Source organism: Podarcis gaigeae (genome assembly GCF_964106915.1).
Source record: "Podarcis gaigeae genome assembly, chromosome: 8".
Lineage (NCBI taxonomy): Eukaryota > Metazoa > Chordata > Lepidosauria > Squamata > Lacertidae > Podarcis > Podarcis gaigeae.
Window position 1 is genome coordinate 82,316,622 of NC_139684.1, and position 16,684 is coordinate 82,333,305.

A 16,684-nucleotide genomic window follows, 5' to 3' on the forward strand; every position below is an offset into this window, starting at 1 on the left:
CTCACATATGGCAACGGTTGCCCTCTCCACAAATATCTAGCCGTCGTTTGAAAGAAGCTGCTCTGGTGCAGACTATAGACACTATAAATTGTGCCAAAAGCAATGTGTTTTAATGGAACAGCGCCCAGCCAAGCCATGCTCCATTTTTACAGGAGAATGGCCGGTTTACATGCGAGTCGAACTGAGTCTCTCTCGCGTGTTGTTCTGAAATAATCGCTTCAACACGTTTTGTAACAAAAAATCAGCACACCTGTAATAATATCAAAGGAATGCGAACTTCAGTTGCACAGAATTGGGCCTACGTGAATCACGTCAACAGCAACTTAAAATGTTTTGTGTTGCAGCATCGCTAAGTGATCACTCTTTGTTCGCAATCATCGTCGTGATCTCAAATCATAATTTGATTTCCATAGGATCCTCACCACAGGTTCCATGGGATCCTAGACTGGGAAAGGTTGTGGAGGAAAGGGGTCAAGTTCATGTAGAGTGTTAAAGGAAAATGTTATGAAAATGATGTATAGATGGTACTTAACCCCTGTAAAACTAGCAAAGATTTATCACAAGTGATAAATCTATGTTGGAAATGTAAAGAAAAAGAAGGTACCTTTTACCATATGTGGTGGACTTGCCCGAAGGTGAAAGACTTCTGGGAAAAGATTTATAATGAATTAAAAAAATGTTGAAATATACATTTATTAAGAAACCAGAGGCCTTTCTACTTGGAATAACAGGTTTGGAATTGCCCAAGAAATACGTTAGATTGTTTTTGTATGCCACAACTTCAGCTAGAATTTTGTTGGCCAAAAACTGGAAATCACAAGAAATACCAACAGTGGAGGAATGACAGATGAAGATGATGGATTTTTCAGAAAGTACTAGATTTGCTTTTAGGTGAACATGGATAGAAACAGGCAGGGGGGCTGCAATTCTAAGAGCGTATACTTGGGAATAAGTCCCCATCAGGACTTCGACCTGCTTAAAAACACATAGGACTGAATTACACAGCAAACATTTATGGGTTGGCAGGCAACTATAAAAAGAGGAAACTTCTACAGAAATAAGAGGCCGTTGGTATGTGAAAAACTGTTAATTAACAGAAAATGCAGCTTGATTTTTTACAGTAAATGCACACACCATTGAAAAAAACCCAAAAAACTATGGGACTCTAAGTGTACTGCTTGACAGCAGTTTCCCTAACAGCAGAGGGGGAAGAGCGGTGGGTCTCAGATGGTTTTGGTCTCGATTTGGTTTATTGCGGGGGGAAATTCACATTTTTTATTAAACCTGTATTCTTCCCTTCCTCCCAAAGCCGCCCAGGACATTAACATCCACAGAGAGGTCTGTGCAGTTGAAGTGGCTCAGGAATTCATAGCTTCCGTGACAACCATGGGGCTGTCTCAGTTTACATCCAGACCTTCTCATGTTGCAGAACACTCTTGGCTTGGTCTTTTGTCAGTTGGAGGCAGGGAATGGAAGCAGGGGGCGGAAGCCCCTAGCAGCTTATATAGTACCCTGTAGGTGAGTTTTTGGCATCAGGGGGATATGCACCAGGAAGTTAGAAAACTCCACCCTATCCTATGTGGAGCTTTTCTGAGGGAGAGGAAAAATACCCTATTCCCCCCCTTTCCTATTCTAAAGACATTCCCCAGCCCCCTATCTTGCAATCTAATGCTTAGGTTTTGAACTGGCTACTAGCCCTTTGGAGCTTAGAAAGGGCGAAAGCTAATTTCTTAGCCCTGAACCACAGCATTCTGTAAAGTTTTTCTTACAGGCCAGTGGGATCACTGTTGCTGGAGTGTGGGAACAAGCCACATAATTTACATTATGCTCCCCCACCCTACACCCTTGTTGCTAATACTAAATATAATGCATCTGCATTTCTTTCTGCTTCCTCCACTGACCCCTCCATTCTTGTTACTCTGTTTGCAAGCAATCCACAGGCATTTAGCAGATTGCATCTTTTCACATAGAATCCAAGAATTGTAAAGTTGGAAGGGACCCTGAGGGTCATTAGTACAACTGCCTGCAATGCAGGAAACTCAGCTAAAGCATCCATGACAAATGGCTATCTAACCTCTGCTTAAAGACTTAAGGGAGACTGTTCCACTGTGAAATAGCTCTTAATGTCTGAAAGTTTTCCCCCTGATGTTTAGTTGGAATCTCCTTATCACTTGGATCCATCAGTTCAGGGCCTACCCTCTGGAGCAGCAGAAAAGATGCTTGTTCCCTCTTCCATGTGACAGCCTTTGAGATACAGTGGTGCCCCGCAAGACGAATGCCTCGCAAGACGAAAAACCCGCTGGACGAAAGGGTTTTCCGTTTTTCGATGCGCTTCGCAAGACGAATTTCCCTATGGGCTTGCTTCGCAAGACGAAAATGACTTGCGAGTCTTGCGATTTTTTTCGCCCCCCCCTTTTCTTAGCCGCCAAGCCTTTAATAGCCGCTAAACCGCTAATAGCGCTAATCCACTAATAGGGTTGCTTCGCAAGACGAAAAAACCGCTAGACGAAAAGACTCACGGAACGGATTATTTTTGTCTTGCGAGGCACTACTGTAGATGGCTATCATGTCTCCTCTTTACTGGACTAAACATACCCAGCTCATTCAACCATTATTCATAAGGCTTGGTTTCCAGACCCTAGATCATCTTGGTCCCCTCCTCTGCACATGTTCTGCCTTGCCAACATCCTTCTTAAATTTATTGCTACTTGTTGCACGCTTCACACAGAGCAAGGAAATTAACTTATAAAAAAGGACTAGCTACTGTGTAGAGGATTCTTTTTTAGACGAGAGAGAGAAAAACTTGGCAACTTCCCAAGGCAGTTCTCCGCCTCAACATTTGCAGTGTCTGGTTCAAATATTTTTCATCTTATTTGCGGGTTGAGAGGAGCAATGTTGGACCCCTGCCAAATGTCTCAATGTGTAACAGATACTTGGATGATCTCTGGTAGATGTTAGCTGTAAACAGTGAGCAAAACCAAAAACGTATCAAAGCCACTGTGGGCCAACAGCAGCAGTAGTAAGGGATGGAATTATATAGTGCCACTATTTTCATAAGATATCTAAATGAGCCCAGCAACTCTGTTTTCAGCACAGAACTTTACATAAGCAACAAAGCTGACTAGTTTCCTGCTTTTGCTTGTTTGGAGTTCCTGACGTTGGACTGAGAATGTTTGGTACGGATTGTTTGCATCAATATTTTAAATTATGAATTTCCCTGAGAGTGACAGATGAAGGGCGCTATACAAATTTTATAACTAGTAACAGCTTGCTCCTTCACCCCCGTGACCACCATCAATTTAGGACAGACAGCTCTCTACAGATCACTGTGAAAAGACCGTGCACATCTATTGAAACGCCCCTGAACTATATAGTCTGTTGCGCTCTCATAACAGCTACTTCTTTTAAATCTAAATGCCATGCTTTGTTTCCCATTTCCATGCTGTGTCTTGTTGGGTCCTAGAACTTTTTCCACATGCCTTATCAAGTCTGCCCCCTCACGCCATTCTCTCATCCCATGACTTCCTGTTGAGGTTCACTGCCTTCTGCACAGCAGCCATGCCTGTACAGAGAACACAAAACCAGAGGTGACAAACCTACAGCCTTCCAGATTTTGTTGGACAACGGTTTCCATCTTTTCCAATCATTGGCCATGCTGGCTGGGACAGATGGGAACTGGAATTCAACGGCACCTGGAGGGCCAGATTCCATATTTCTTTTCCCCCAGTGTATTTATTAAATGATTCAAACCTTTTCCCAGTAATCTTCATAACAATTAAATTGCTTCATAAATTGACTTCCCACCCCACCTCATGTTTTTACTCAAACTTTTTCTACTGCGTTATATCTCTATATGGGACGCGGGTGGCGCTGTGGGTTAAACCACAGAGCCTAGGACTTGCTGATCAGAAGGTCGCGGTTCGAATCCCCGCAATGGGGTGAGCTTCCTTTGCTCAGTCCCAGCTCCTGCCAACCTAGCAGTTCGAAAGCACGTCAAAGTGCAAGTAGATCAATAGGTACCACTCTGGCAGGAAGGTAAACGGTGTTTCCATGCACTGCTCTGGTTCGCCAGAAGCAGCTTAGTCATGCTGCCATATGACCCGGAAGCTGTACGCCGGCTCCCTCGGCCAGTAAAGCGAGATGAGCGCCGCAACCCCAGAGTCGGCCACGACTGGACCTAATGGTCAGGGGTCCCTTTACCTTTACCTCTCTATTGCAAAATGTTTCTGTATTATCATTTTTCTTCTGCAGCTTTTATTGCAAATCCTGCTTGCAATTTCATTAGACTATAATTTTTTAAAAAAATAGTCCACAAAAGGTCTCCACAATTCCCCTACGCTTCTTGGCAATAGTTTACTCTTGCCCCAGCACGCTACAAAGGTCTGCACTTGAAACTGTTTCTTTGTGAGGAAGTCAAAGTGCTCAAACCAAGTACCCTGCTTCCCTTGAATTTTAGTTTGGTTAAGCAATTTAGGAATGGGATTTTCCCTGCTTTTAAGAAGCAAGGTGCACAGAGTTATATGCATACAGTACCATACCGTAATGGTACTACATAACTGTGAGGAGAGCCACCATCTCCTCAACTCCATTCCCAGCTCTCTTGTTATGAAAACAAAAACCAAGAGCAATTTCATTTTGCGAAGCTCTGAAGGAACCACTTAATTCCTGCTTTGTAAGCAGCTTAGTACCCAAGCGATGGCATCCTGTTGGCATAGCAACGGCAGACCAGAGCTCCACATAAGCATCACAGTCGGGGACCTAAGAGCTCTTGCTCAGTATTTAAACTTGAGATTTAGCCCTTAAGTGTTCTGTAATAGGTACAAATTGTGAGCCAAAACGTTCACCAAGCTGATTAGTGCCCTTTAAAATGAAAATATTTTGGATGAAACATGCACTGGCAAAATCAGTGGGAAACTTCAATATACCAAACAAGATTAGATAATTTAAGGTGGAGCCTCTCTTGCTCCAGCAGCACTCCATACTCTTGGTTTTACTTATAATGCTTCTCAATGTTTCTTCCAACTATGGAAAAAGAGGTCATGTTACTATTTGTAAATACAATTCAATGTTTTTCTGAGGATTACAGCAGACGTCACACATTTATGAAGATTGGAAATCAAATTTCACGCATGCCTTAAAGGGGGGGGGGGAGAAAAGTATTTATTTGCAGAGTTTTATTCATCCCAGCAACGCTATGGTGGTCTTGGGGAGTCACTAAATCAACTTCTGGAGGAGTCTTTTGCACTTGGATCTCTTTTCAGAAGAGGGTATACAGGCTACAAGAAGTTACGCTTTACTGTGAGGGGATGGGAGAAGACAAACTACAAAACTTCAATCACAGGATGAAATGGGCATGGAATACAAGGCAGCCATTTATCCATGGCACTCATATAAGCACAGCTTTGATCTATGGTAGCTTAAGACCTTAATCTGGAAATAATGATATTATTTGTACCCTGCCCATCTGACTGGGTTGCCCCAGCCACTCTGGGCAGCTTCCAACATATATAATAATGTAGTAAAACATTAAACCTTAAAAAGCTTCCCTATACAGGGCTGCCTTCAGATGTCTTCCAGAAGTTGTATAGTTTCTTATCTCCTTGACATCTGATGGGAGGGTGTTTCACAGGGTGGGTGCCACTACCAAGAAGGCCCTGGGTGCTGGATCTCCGTGCCCGGGCTCAACGACAGGGGTGGAGGTAAAATATTATAAGGTAAAATATTGGTGTAAAAACGTAGATAGCCTATGCCTCAACTTTGTGTAGTTACGCACAAATAAGCAAGAGAATAAAGTGTTTCCACACAGGTTACAACTTGAAATGTCTTTTATTGGATACCAAATGGATTCAGTTTTTCCCCCATCTTGCAACTTGAGAATCGGGAGTGGGGTGGAAAAGGAACAAGAAAGAATACTCAAGTTGCATGTTTGGGGCCTATATTAAGTGAAATGTTTTGTTGTTGTTTTTTGTGGAAAAAGGAATCTGATTCCACTGTGTTGTGTAAGCACTGTGTAAGCGTATTTTAAGTTGTCAACTCACAGAAAGGAAAAGCACCCGAGAGCATCCCGTGATCTAAGAAGCCAGAACAAGTTTGTTTTGTTTGGTGAGAGGGCTCTACGATGCCTACCCTCCACTGCGATCTAGAATCAGTTTCCACCATTAGTATATCAGATTAAAACAAGAACTACAGAGAAAGCCAAGATCGCGTGCAACACACACTGAATACACAACACCAAGGCGTTAGGCACTGCAGTTGCTGGGCGTTGCCCAGGTCAGCACACAGGTGTCAAAGTGCATCTTATTCAGAGTTCAAATTCTCCCATCAGGCTTTGCTCAAGCTGGCATCCTACGCAAGGGTTTTCAGGAAACTGCCAGGTGTCTGTTGACGTTTCAGCAGCTCCCGTCATCAAGCGCTCGGCCAAGGTGAACAAAACAGATTTTTCTTTGAGCTGCTGAGCAAGGAAGAGAAAGACAATGCGGTTACGTGATTTTGTACACGAGCAATTGCTTCTCCAAGCTGCCACCCACCACCCCACTAGCTATGCTAAATGCTTCAAGCGTGGCACGTAGAGGGCAGAAGATGGTATTCTATACAGCCAGACAAAAGGCCGCATTCCCCATATCTAGGTGTGGATTAGAACTCTGCACATGCTCAGAGACATTTCACACGTGCCAGAGCTTATCTCCAAACTCTGCCCCAAGGATCCTGATCAGCAAAAACAAAAGGTCACCTTTGATCTTGAGTTGCCACTGACTCATGTAGCTGTGTTTTTGGTTCACGCAATTTGCAAGACGGGACAGAACCATTTAGAAGGATACATCCTAGCCAAATGTAGGCTTCAAATCTGTATCAGACAAAGTAATTTGGCATCATCATGTAGATACACCCCCCTAGCTAGGGTATTAAGCAGGCCCAGCAGTAGAGGGACCTGATCACAATGGGAGTGTGCCTACTGCTGCCGTATTTGAGAAAGCCTAGCCTAACTGAACAATATTGCAAGCACTAGGGTGAAAGAGCAGTTTGATCCCAGTACAGACCCCACCGTGGAGCCAAGACTCTTGACAGCACATGTATTACAGGCAGAAATATTTACTGGTTGTTTTTTTACCTCTGCTAAGCATTAAGCTGTTGGGTGCATTCTTCCAGCCGTCCTTACGCCAAGGCGGCTTTGATGGCCATGATTATCTTCTTCAGCTTGGCACTATCATCTACAAAGCCATCTCCATTCTGGCAGAAAGAAAGAAAGAAAGGTCAGAAAAGCAAGTCCCCATTCCATCTCCCAAAAAAGTTTCAGAAGCTACCAGATTGATCATTGTCCGCCTAGGGCTCCTTTACAGTGTAGGGACAGATCTATGTCACGAGGACACAAAGTTGGCACACCCTGGTCTTTGGGTGCTACATTACGATGTGACTGTAGAGTTTATTTATGCCACTTGCAGAATTCGGCTTCTCGGCACAGAAGTTCCTTTTCCTTTTCTGAACTCTTAGATCTCCACTTGCCCATAGCCCTGTATAGGGATGTTTTTAATGTTTAGTGCTTTATTAAGTTTTTGTATACGTTGAAAAGATGAGCAAAGTACAAATAACATTTTTATTATTTTACTTTATTTTTATTATTATAGGACAAGCTGCATTCTTGCCTACTTGATAATTTGTTCTTTTACTCTTCATTCACTTCACTTGGGACGCGGGTGGCGCTGTGGGTTAAACCACAGAGCCTAGGACTTGCCGATCAGAAGGTCGGTGGTTCAAATCCCCGCGACGGGGTGAGCTCCCGTTGCTCGGTCCCTGCTCCTGCCAACCTAGCAGTTCGAAAGCACGTCAAAATCCAAGCAGATAAATAGGTACTGCTCTGGCAGGAAGGTAAACGGCGTTTTCGTGCGCTGCTCTGGTTCACTACAAGCGGCTTAGTCATGCTGGCCACATAACCCGGAAGCTGTACGCCGGCTCCCTCGGCCAATAAAGCAAGATGAGCACCGCAACCCCAGAGTTGTCTGCGACTGGACCTAATGATCAGGGGTCCCTTTACCACTTAATCTAGCAATCCCTTCTCAGGAAGCATCCCAAAGCAATTTGACAAAAAAAATTTATATAAATACAATTTTTAGGCCCATATGGATTAGATAAACATCTCCACTTGGCCTGGTTTTTTTTGGCGGGGGGGGGGGGGAAATAACAAAGGACTATGTAGGCATTTAAGTACCACTCTGGCTGGACTGTACCATGCCCAGACACATGCAATAGGTGTGTTGACTCTACCTATTCTCCCATAAGAGTCCTCCCACATTTTAACTCCTACTGAGTCAGGGAGAAAAGGGATAGTCCATTTCTTCCCCAACCATATCCACGTGCAGAGACGGGATCCGTGGCCCTCTAGAAATGCTTGGACTCCCAACTCCCATGGCCCCTGCCAATGCCTGAAGCTGCAAGCCAACAATAGCTGGAGGGCTAATGGGTTGGCTTAAGATGGTATTTAAAGGTAAAGGGACCCCTGACCATTAGGTCCAGTCGTGGCCGACTCTGGGGTTGCGGCACTCATATCGCTCTATAGGCCGAGGGAGCCGGCGTACAGCTTCCGGGTCATGTGGCCAGCATGACTACGCCGCTTCTGGCGAACCAGAGCAGCGCACGGAAACGCCGTTTACCTTCCCGTCAGAGTGGTACCTATTTATCTCCTTGCACTTTGTCGTGCTTTCGAACTGCTAGGTTGGCAAGAGCAGGGACCAAGCAACGGAAGCTCACCCCGTTGCGGGGATTTGAACCACCGACCTTCTGATCGGCAAGTCCTAGGCTCTGTGGTTTAACCCACAGCACCACTTGCATCCCTAAGATGGTATTTAAGAGAGCAAATTTAAAATAGGCACACATCTCTCTGAAAATTCCTCCATCTTGAAGGGAGAATACCACCACCCCAGCAAATAATCTAAAACTTCTACAGTTCGGAGAGACACACAAAATCTTGTAAGGTTGCTAAATTGTGTTTTCCAGCATTTGAGAACAATTTGCAACCACCCACCACCTTGCATAGCTGTGTGCTCAAGAACTGGCCTTCCATATGTATGCCACTACAGCAACAAGAATGTTGATTGCACAAAATTGGAAGACTGGAGAAATACCAACTAAAGAACAATGGCAAGTGAAGTTGATGAATTGTGCAGAATTGGCAAAAATGACAGACAGACTAAGAAAAAGACAACAGTGACTTTGAAAAAGAACGGGAACCATTTATATCATGCTTGCAGAAACAAAGACAGCCGATAGACTTGATGGCAGGATTTAAACAAACATTCACATTATTTGTATTAGAAAATGTGTAGAAGATAAGAGAAATACTACGGTGTACTTACTTTTATGTTTGATGTTATGTCATTAGTAACTTTTACTGTTAGGAGGTAGCAAAGTATTTGAAAAGTATTTGTGAAGAACAGACGATGTTTGTAGCGTTGCAAGAAGTTTTGTGAGGAGTATTATTAGAAGTATTGTAAAAATAGATGTAAAGGCAATATAAAGTTAAGAAATGCATAAGAAGTGGTTAAAACGGCGGATCATCCGAGGTGCTGATGGAAGTCTAAAAAGATTGTATAAGTGATAGGTTTTGTGGTACATTTTACAATTTATATGTTAAAATTAATAAAAAATATTATTAAAAAAAAAAGGAGGTAGCAAAGTGGGTGAAAGGAGAAACAAACAAGAAGGGGGAGATGGGGGAAGCCTAGGAGGGGAGAGAGGAAGGAATACATAGTAATGTTGAGAATTTGAGATGGATGTAATGAATGAAAAGAAATATGAATAAAATTTTTATTTACAAAGTATTGGCCTTCCATTGTCTTGAACGGCTCACCTTTTTGGAGTGCACAAGCTTCCCAGCCACCGTGACTTCAAACCATCCTGTGGACTCACGAGTCCCTTCGCCAGTCTAGGTAGAAAGGGGGGGGGGGAGAGAATGAAACCACTTTAAGGAGCCATTGCGCATCGTGGATTATCATTAGACGCAAGCATGCCGCAATTTATTCTTCAAGCTTTTCTGGAGAACGACAGTAATAAATAAAATAATAATAATAATGATAATTTATTTATACCCCGCCCAATAATTTATTTATACCCCGCCCATCTGGCTGGGCTTCCCCAGCCACTCTGGGCGGCTTCCAAAAAAAAATTAATTAAAATACTGTAATACATCAAACATTAAAAGCTTCCCTAAATAGGGCTGCCTTCAGGTGTCTTCTAAAAGTCTGGTAGTTGTTCTCTTTAACATCTGGTGGTAGGGCGTTCCACAGGGCGGGCGCCACCACCGAGAAGGCCCTCTGCCTGGTTCCCTGTAGGTTGGCTTCTCACAGGGAGGGAACCGCCAGAAGGCCCTCGGAGCTGGACCTCAGTGTCCGGGCTGAACAATGGGGGTGGAGATGCTCCTTCAGATAGAGACAGCATACACCTAGCGGCACTGCCTCCCCACTCACCCAGCCCTCCCATGTGCAGGATGTCACCAGACCATCTACTGCAAGATCTCCTGTGCGCTGCAGAAGACGACTGGGGCATGCTGGAGGCAAGTAGATCGGTTCTTTTTCTTTAGGGAGAGTACAAACCCAACAATTCGTTGGTCACTATTTAGTTCTCAGATCACAACATCTTATTTCCCAAGCTGCCAAGACCAACAGCCAAGCTGAACGTCTGATATAAGGTTGCTAAGCACTGCTATGCGTGGGCTCTTTCCCCGCTGAACTCTACCAAGGAAGAAAGCTCTAGATGCTTTTTAGGGAGGGATAGGAGTTTGGGGGCGGGGAGAACCAGAGTTGCACGGAAAATGTACTCAGCAAACAGTACTGGGTGTAGATGGAGGAATAGGGTGTTGCCTTAGTTCTGTTAACAGCTGAATCATCAGCCTAGAACACAAGTCAACACCATCATGGGTCTGCAAGTTGAAGGGAATCTGCAATGTGGAGATCTCTGTCACTGGTTTACAGTGGTTTCTGCAAAACAAGTCAGAACATGCATTGCAGGTTTTCAGTCCATACCAGGTGCCTTTGTTGAGGGTGTGTGTGTGTGCCCCGGAGGGCCATGAGTTAAAGTGTATCTTGCATTCCGCCCTAAGAGGCAACCGAAATGCCAAATTCCTTCCCTCCTGCTGCTTAAATCGCCACGGATCGCCATAAATTGCACGGGTCACAGGTCAGCAATACGACTTGTGCCAGCAGCACCTGGGACTACTCACCATTTCCAGCTTGCCCGGAAACTCCTTTTCGAGTTCCTTCTTGAGCTGCTGATACTACAAGTTAAGAGGAGGAGGGAGAAGTTGTTTAAGAGTTCCGAAACATCGACTCACAGCTGTGGTTATCAGAGAACGTTAAAGCACTCATATTTAAAGCACCTCCCTAAGCACTCATGGACCGGTTGGACGCAGAAATGCTGGGAGGCACCAGCTGGGGAACCCCAAGGGAAGAAGGCTCAGAGCCTGCGGTCTGGTGGTGGGATGATGATGAGTGGTCAAAGGGAGAAGCCCGGGAAAAGGAGGTGTCAGAAGCTGAAGAGGTAACAGGGCTTAGTGAGCAGGAAGAATCTGTGGCAGAAAGCAGTCCGGAATCAGAAGAGGGAGGCCAAGTCCTTTGCATTGCCAACAGCTCAGACTCAACCCCTGTGCTCAATTAGCACATGCAAGCCACGAGAAAGGCTGTGGTTCTTTAGCAGAGCACATCTTTGAGTGCTAAAGGTGCAAGGATCAATCCTGGAAATCTCCAGGTATGGCTAGAAGAGAGACGTTATCCAAAACCCTCGAGAATCACTGCCAGTCAATGTCAACAATACTGAGTATAAGTTCCTCCAGATGCTGGCATTTTCTGTTCTCTACCAGCGGAACCGTCATAGCCCAGCCCAACATTAGAAACCCTGGAAGTGAAATATATGGTGCGTTAATACAGGCATGACTCTACTGCGCTAGCAAATATTGCTTGGGTCCTGCACTAACTGCCACTACCGCTGCGCCATATCCAACCAGCAGTTACTTTTGGTTCTTTCAGCCAGGCTGCAGACCAGGATGTTAAGTGTTTTTGCTACAAATCAGGCAGAAGGACCTACTCACCTTGGGACTGTATCCTCAGGCCCCACTACAAGAAAAGGAAAAACAAGTGTTACTGCAACATCACATTTAGCACAAAGCAAAGATGGAAACTGTGGCTGCACTACAACTCCCATAATCTCCACCCACCGGCCATGAACTGGCTTCTGTAGTCACCAGGCCACCTGCAACTAGCCAGATCCCTTAAGCTGCTCTCCTTCTGTCTAGCAATCAAATGGAGCCAGGAAAATAACTTTGATGGGTCCTACAACTTTTGATCCCATTAAAGTTTCAATCCACTGGTTCCCATTCTGCTGCTCCATCACAGTTTCTAGATCTGTGTGTATCCCCCCCCAAAAAAAATTATTCCAATTTAGGAATGCTAAATGTTGGGAGACGGGCCACAAGCTTTCACAAGTTCTCTAAAGATGCTCTGATTTCCAGATGCCCTCCATGGCTAGCATGAAAGAGCAGGCGAGCTAAAAAGTGGCAGGTGAGTAACTTTTGCGGACTCATTTACAAGGTCGATTAACAGATTGTAACAGGATAGCTTTTCTTGATACTGAATCCAAGGGCAAAGTGAAACATCACAGACAGCCTTGGTTAAACCAGACAATGCCTACAGCCCCTCAAACAGGCATATTGAGGAAGACTCTCAGAAGCAGGAGGTAAAGGTAAAGGTAAAGGGACCCCTGACCATTAGGTCCAGTCGTGGCCGACTCTGGGGTTGCGGCGCTCATCTTGCTTTACTGGCCGAGGGAGCCGGCGTACAGCTTCCGGGTCATTGGCCAGCATGACTAAGCCGCTTCTGATGAACCAGAGCAGCACACGGAAACGCCGTTTACCTTCCCGCCAGAGGGGTACCTATTTATCTGCTTGTACTTTGACCTGCTTTGGAACTGCTAGGTTGGCAGGAGCAGGGACCGAGCAATGGGAGCTCACCCCGTCGCGGGGATTCTAACCGCCGACCTTCTGATCAGCAAGTCCTAGGCTCTGTGGTTTAACCCACAGCGCCACCCGCGTCCCATTTAGTAAAGAAGAGGAAGCCACTAAAAACGAAGGTTTGGGGATCCATTTTCAGTTTTATAATTCTCCAAGTTTCTAACAAACATTCCCCTTGCTTGGGTTTTCTTTTTTATGGTGAGCAAAGAATTTCTTGAATTACCATATGATCACTGACAGCTACATTTATGAAGACAACCAACCAGTGGACACATCATGCACCGCTTAACATGGGGACCTTCACCTGCCTATCTGTGGGAATGCGGACATCAACGGTGGATTCATGTCAAGCACCGTACACAATTGTTCGCATCAGTTTGAAGAAGTGGACTCTGCTGGTCCAACATTTCCCCAACTTGTGGGTCACAATTCACAAGTGGGGCCCAAAACCTGTGCAAGCGGGTCATTGGGCTTTAAAATTCAACCCAAAATAATTCTTGATTTTAATCCTTAACTCTCCTTAACCTCTTCCAACTTTGCTTTCCTGGCTGTGTTGACACTTGCAGCCGGACATCTGAGAGGCTTGAGGCTTACATTTAAACACTTGGGGCTTGCTCTCTAAGCAGAAAAGATCCAGTGATCTGGTGCTCATACAAGGGAGTTGTTTTGAGCTGCCTGCGCATCAGAGGCAACCTGTAACAGTCACTCAAAACTAATGAACTGTTGCCAGATCTGCTGCCAGGATTAGCCAACTGTGCTCCGAAGTTTACTTAGTCAAAATTTGTCCGCTACTTTTCTGGTGAATGAACAGAAGTTTGAGCAACGCCACTCAATGCTCTCTCTGGGCAAAAAGGACACCACATTGAACTGTTATGTGATAGGGATCCTAGATACTACATTTCTGGAAGTGAGGTTACCCAAACCTTGGCTTCATGTTACCTACTTTACTCAGTGACCACTGAATATCCTGAGTTTACTGCTACTACCTGTTGGTAGCACAAATCTTTGTGAGATATGCTTTCCATACTGCTCTTCTGAAAATCAGATACCATGTGTTCCCTTTTTTAAAAATAAAAATCCTGAATAACTTTGTAAGCACTATAATAATATTTCAGCAAAGCTGCACATTAATAGAGGCATTTATTACACTTCTGTCTGGATTATATAACACGTTATAAAGCAGGCCAATTTGCAATCAAAATGCATGAAACAGAGCTGCGCAAGTCCAAAATCCAGAATTCATGTTGCAATAAACCGATGGGTCACCCATACCAAGTGACGAAGCCACCAACCTTCAAGAGGTCCCATATAGGAACCTCCCTCCCCACGTTACCCAAACGCCCACGGGCAGAGAAACCGGCATCCTGTGCCATTTTCACTGTCGTCGACGGAGAGACCTTGCTCTAGAAATAACAGCAAGATCACCACCGCAGCAATGAAGGAAACGATATCGAGAGGCGTGGCGCCATCAGCTCGCTTGGCAGCAAACCCAAACGCGGAACCTTGCGGGGTTATATTGAGCATCGGCGGCCTCGAGTCTCCTTCGCCACATGCACGATGCAAATGGATGATGCAGCAGCATAAAGCTTATGCAATAATAAAAAAATCTGTTCGCCTTTTAAGGAATGGCCCGTTCAGACGAACAGCGTTCCCAGCAATCGAATAAAAAGGCGGCGGAAAGGAGCACAATAACAGCAGCAGCAGCAATAGTATATATATATTTCTTGCAATGGTTTCTTACCAATACACCACCTTGATTTTGACATGCATGGCGACGGCTGGACCCTGCGGCTCTAACCAGCAGCAGGGGAGGAGCAGTTCTCACGCGCAGTTCAGGCCTCCAACGTTCTACTTCGGAACCTTGCAGCAAGGAGGCTTTTATCTCGACGTTCGGACGACACCACTGTGACGCGAAAGTAGGGGGGGCGGGAAATGGGAAAAACCACCCACTTTCCCATCTTCCCTCTTTCGCATCTCGCTAACCCGCCCCCACCTCCTCCATAATAACAGGCACCAGCGCGCAGACACGATTGTGCCAGCCGCTCGAGACCATTAAATAGAAAAAGGAGCTAAAGAAAACTACTTCCTTTTCCTCCCCCCCTTCTCCTGCTATGGTATCGTCCCAACCCCGCCGCGACCAGACACGGGAGGCCACGGCGGCTCGCAGGTGCAAAGCGAGGGTTTCACGTGTCTCTGGGCCCGCAGGAAAAAAAAGAGCTTGGAAAATCGACAGGGTTACGGGCTGTTATTTTATTAAAAGCACCTGATTAGGAATTAGCGGGAACATTCTGGAAGGAAGGAAAGACTTTGGTTCTGCAACATTAAGCAGTTGAGCGGTGGGAGCCGGAGGCTCCTAAATGACCCGAACGCGTGTTAAAAGCCAAGCATGCCTGAACGTGGCCCGAGGGATACGCAGAGAGCAAGGATGGCACAGTCTGCGGTTCTCTGGACGTTGATCTGACATTGCATGGACAAAGCTCAGGAATGGTAGGCAGGGCAGCCTGCAACATCTGATTTTTCACAGCCCTTGGCAGACATAATCAAATTTTATGGGTGCGGCGTATTAGTTCCAGTGGAACATACTTCCAAGCAAGGCTGTGATCCTGTAGCATACTTAGAATTGAAATACTTTATTGTCACTTGCCAACAAAGGTCCGTATAGTTAAAGCTATGGTTTTCCCAATAGTGATGTATGGAAGTGAGAGCTGGACCGTAAAGAAGGCTGATCGACAAAGAATTGATGCTTTTGAATTATGGTGCTGGAGGAGACCCTTGAGAGTCCCATGGACTGCAAGAAGATCAAACCTCTCCATTCTTAAGGAAGTCAGCCCTGAGTGCTCACTGGAAGGGCAGATCCTGAAGCTGAGGCTCCAATACTTTGGCCACCTCATGAGAAGAGAAGACTCCCTGGAAAAGACCCTGATGTTGGGAAAGATGGAGGGCACAAGGAGAAGGGGACGACAGAGGACGAGATGGTTGGACAGTGTTCTCGAAGCTACCAGCATGAGTTTGACCAAACTGCGGGAGGCAGTGGAAGACAGGAGTGCCTGGCGTACTCTGGTCCAGGGGGTCACGAAGAGTTGGACACGACTAAACGACTAAACGACAACAAAATTGTCACTTGTACAACTTGTATACAGTGAGATTACACGAGCACCCCCCACTCAGCTCTCTTAGTCTTAATTCCCCTTGTTTACTGACGCACACCCATCAAACCCAAAAGTCAGTTGCCCTGTTGTTATATTTTCATCCAGCAGCCTAACAGCCCACGGATAGAAGCTGTTCTTTACCCTGTTGGTGCGACTAATCATACTTTTATATCTTCTGCCTGAGGGCAGGAGATCAAGAAAGTGTCGGCCCGGGTGTGAATTTTCCTCACTCTCCTGAGGCAACGTTCTTCTGCAATGTCATCCAGTGGATTCACGGGACAGCCCATAATATCTTGTGCTGTATTCACCACCCTCTGTAGGCACTTCCTATCAGCTGATGTCAAACCAGCGTACCACACCGGGATGCAGTATGAAAGGACACTTTCTATTGTGGACAGGTAGAAGGAGATCGTGAAATGTTGTTAGGATTCCAGGTGGAAAAATCGAAGCTAGAAACGGAATTGTTAGAGCCTAAGACTAAGGTACTTTCAAGAATGTATAACTTGCTGTTAAAATGGAATACACAAGATGAAACGGTTAAATC

The 16,684-nt window shown here is 45.3% G+C and overlaps 2 protein-coding genes and 1 long non-coding RNA gene across 4 annotated transcripts in view; 2 read left to right on the forward strand and 1 right to left on the reverse strand.

Moving 5' to 3' along the window:
* LOC310851829 overlaps nt 1-16,684 on the forward strand; it is a 305,116-nt gene that overhangs the window by 192,138 nt on the left and 96,294 nt on the right. The window lies entirely within an intron of this gene.
* The window catches only part of LOC310851616 (gap junction delta-2 protein-like), a 175,706-nt gene that overhangs the window by 107,475 nt on the left and 51,547 nt on the right, over nt 1-16,684 (forward strand). The gene's annotated exons all lie outside the window — the stretch shown is intronic.
* Nucleotides 5,808-14,939, reverse strand: SELENOW (selenoprotein W). Of its 2 annotated transcripts, none has more exons than XM_083754471.1 (6): nt 14,733-14,939; nt 12,074-12,098; nt 11,210-11,263; nt 9,842-9,916; nt 7,109-7,227; nt 5,808-6,448 (listed from the first exon to the last, which is right to left on the reverse strand). In XM_083754471.1, exons 1-5 carry the CDS (start codon nt 14,759-14,761, stop codon nt 7,153-7,155), a joined length of 258 nt encoding a protein of 85 aa, XP_083610597.1. In that variant the 5' UTR covers nt 14,762-14,939; the 3' UTR covers nt 5,808-6,448; nt 7,109-7,152. The 2 variants fall into 2 exon arrangements, with proteins under 2 accessions (XP_083610597.1, XP_083610596.1); XM_083754470.1 differs by having other exon boundaries at nt 5,808-6,451; nt 14,733-14,893.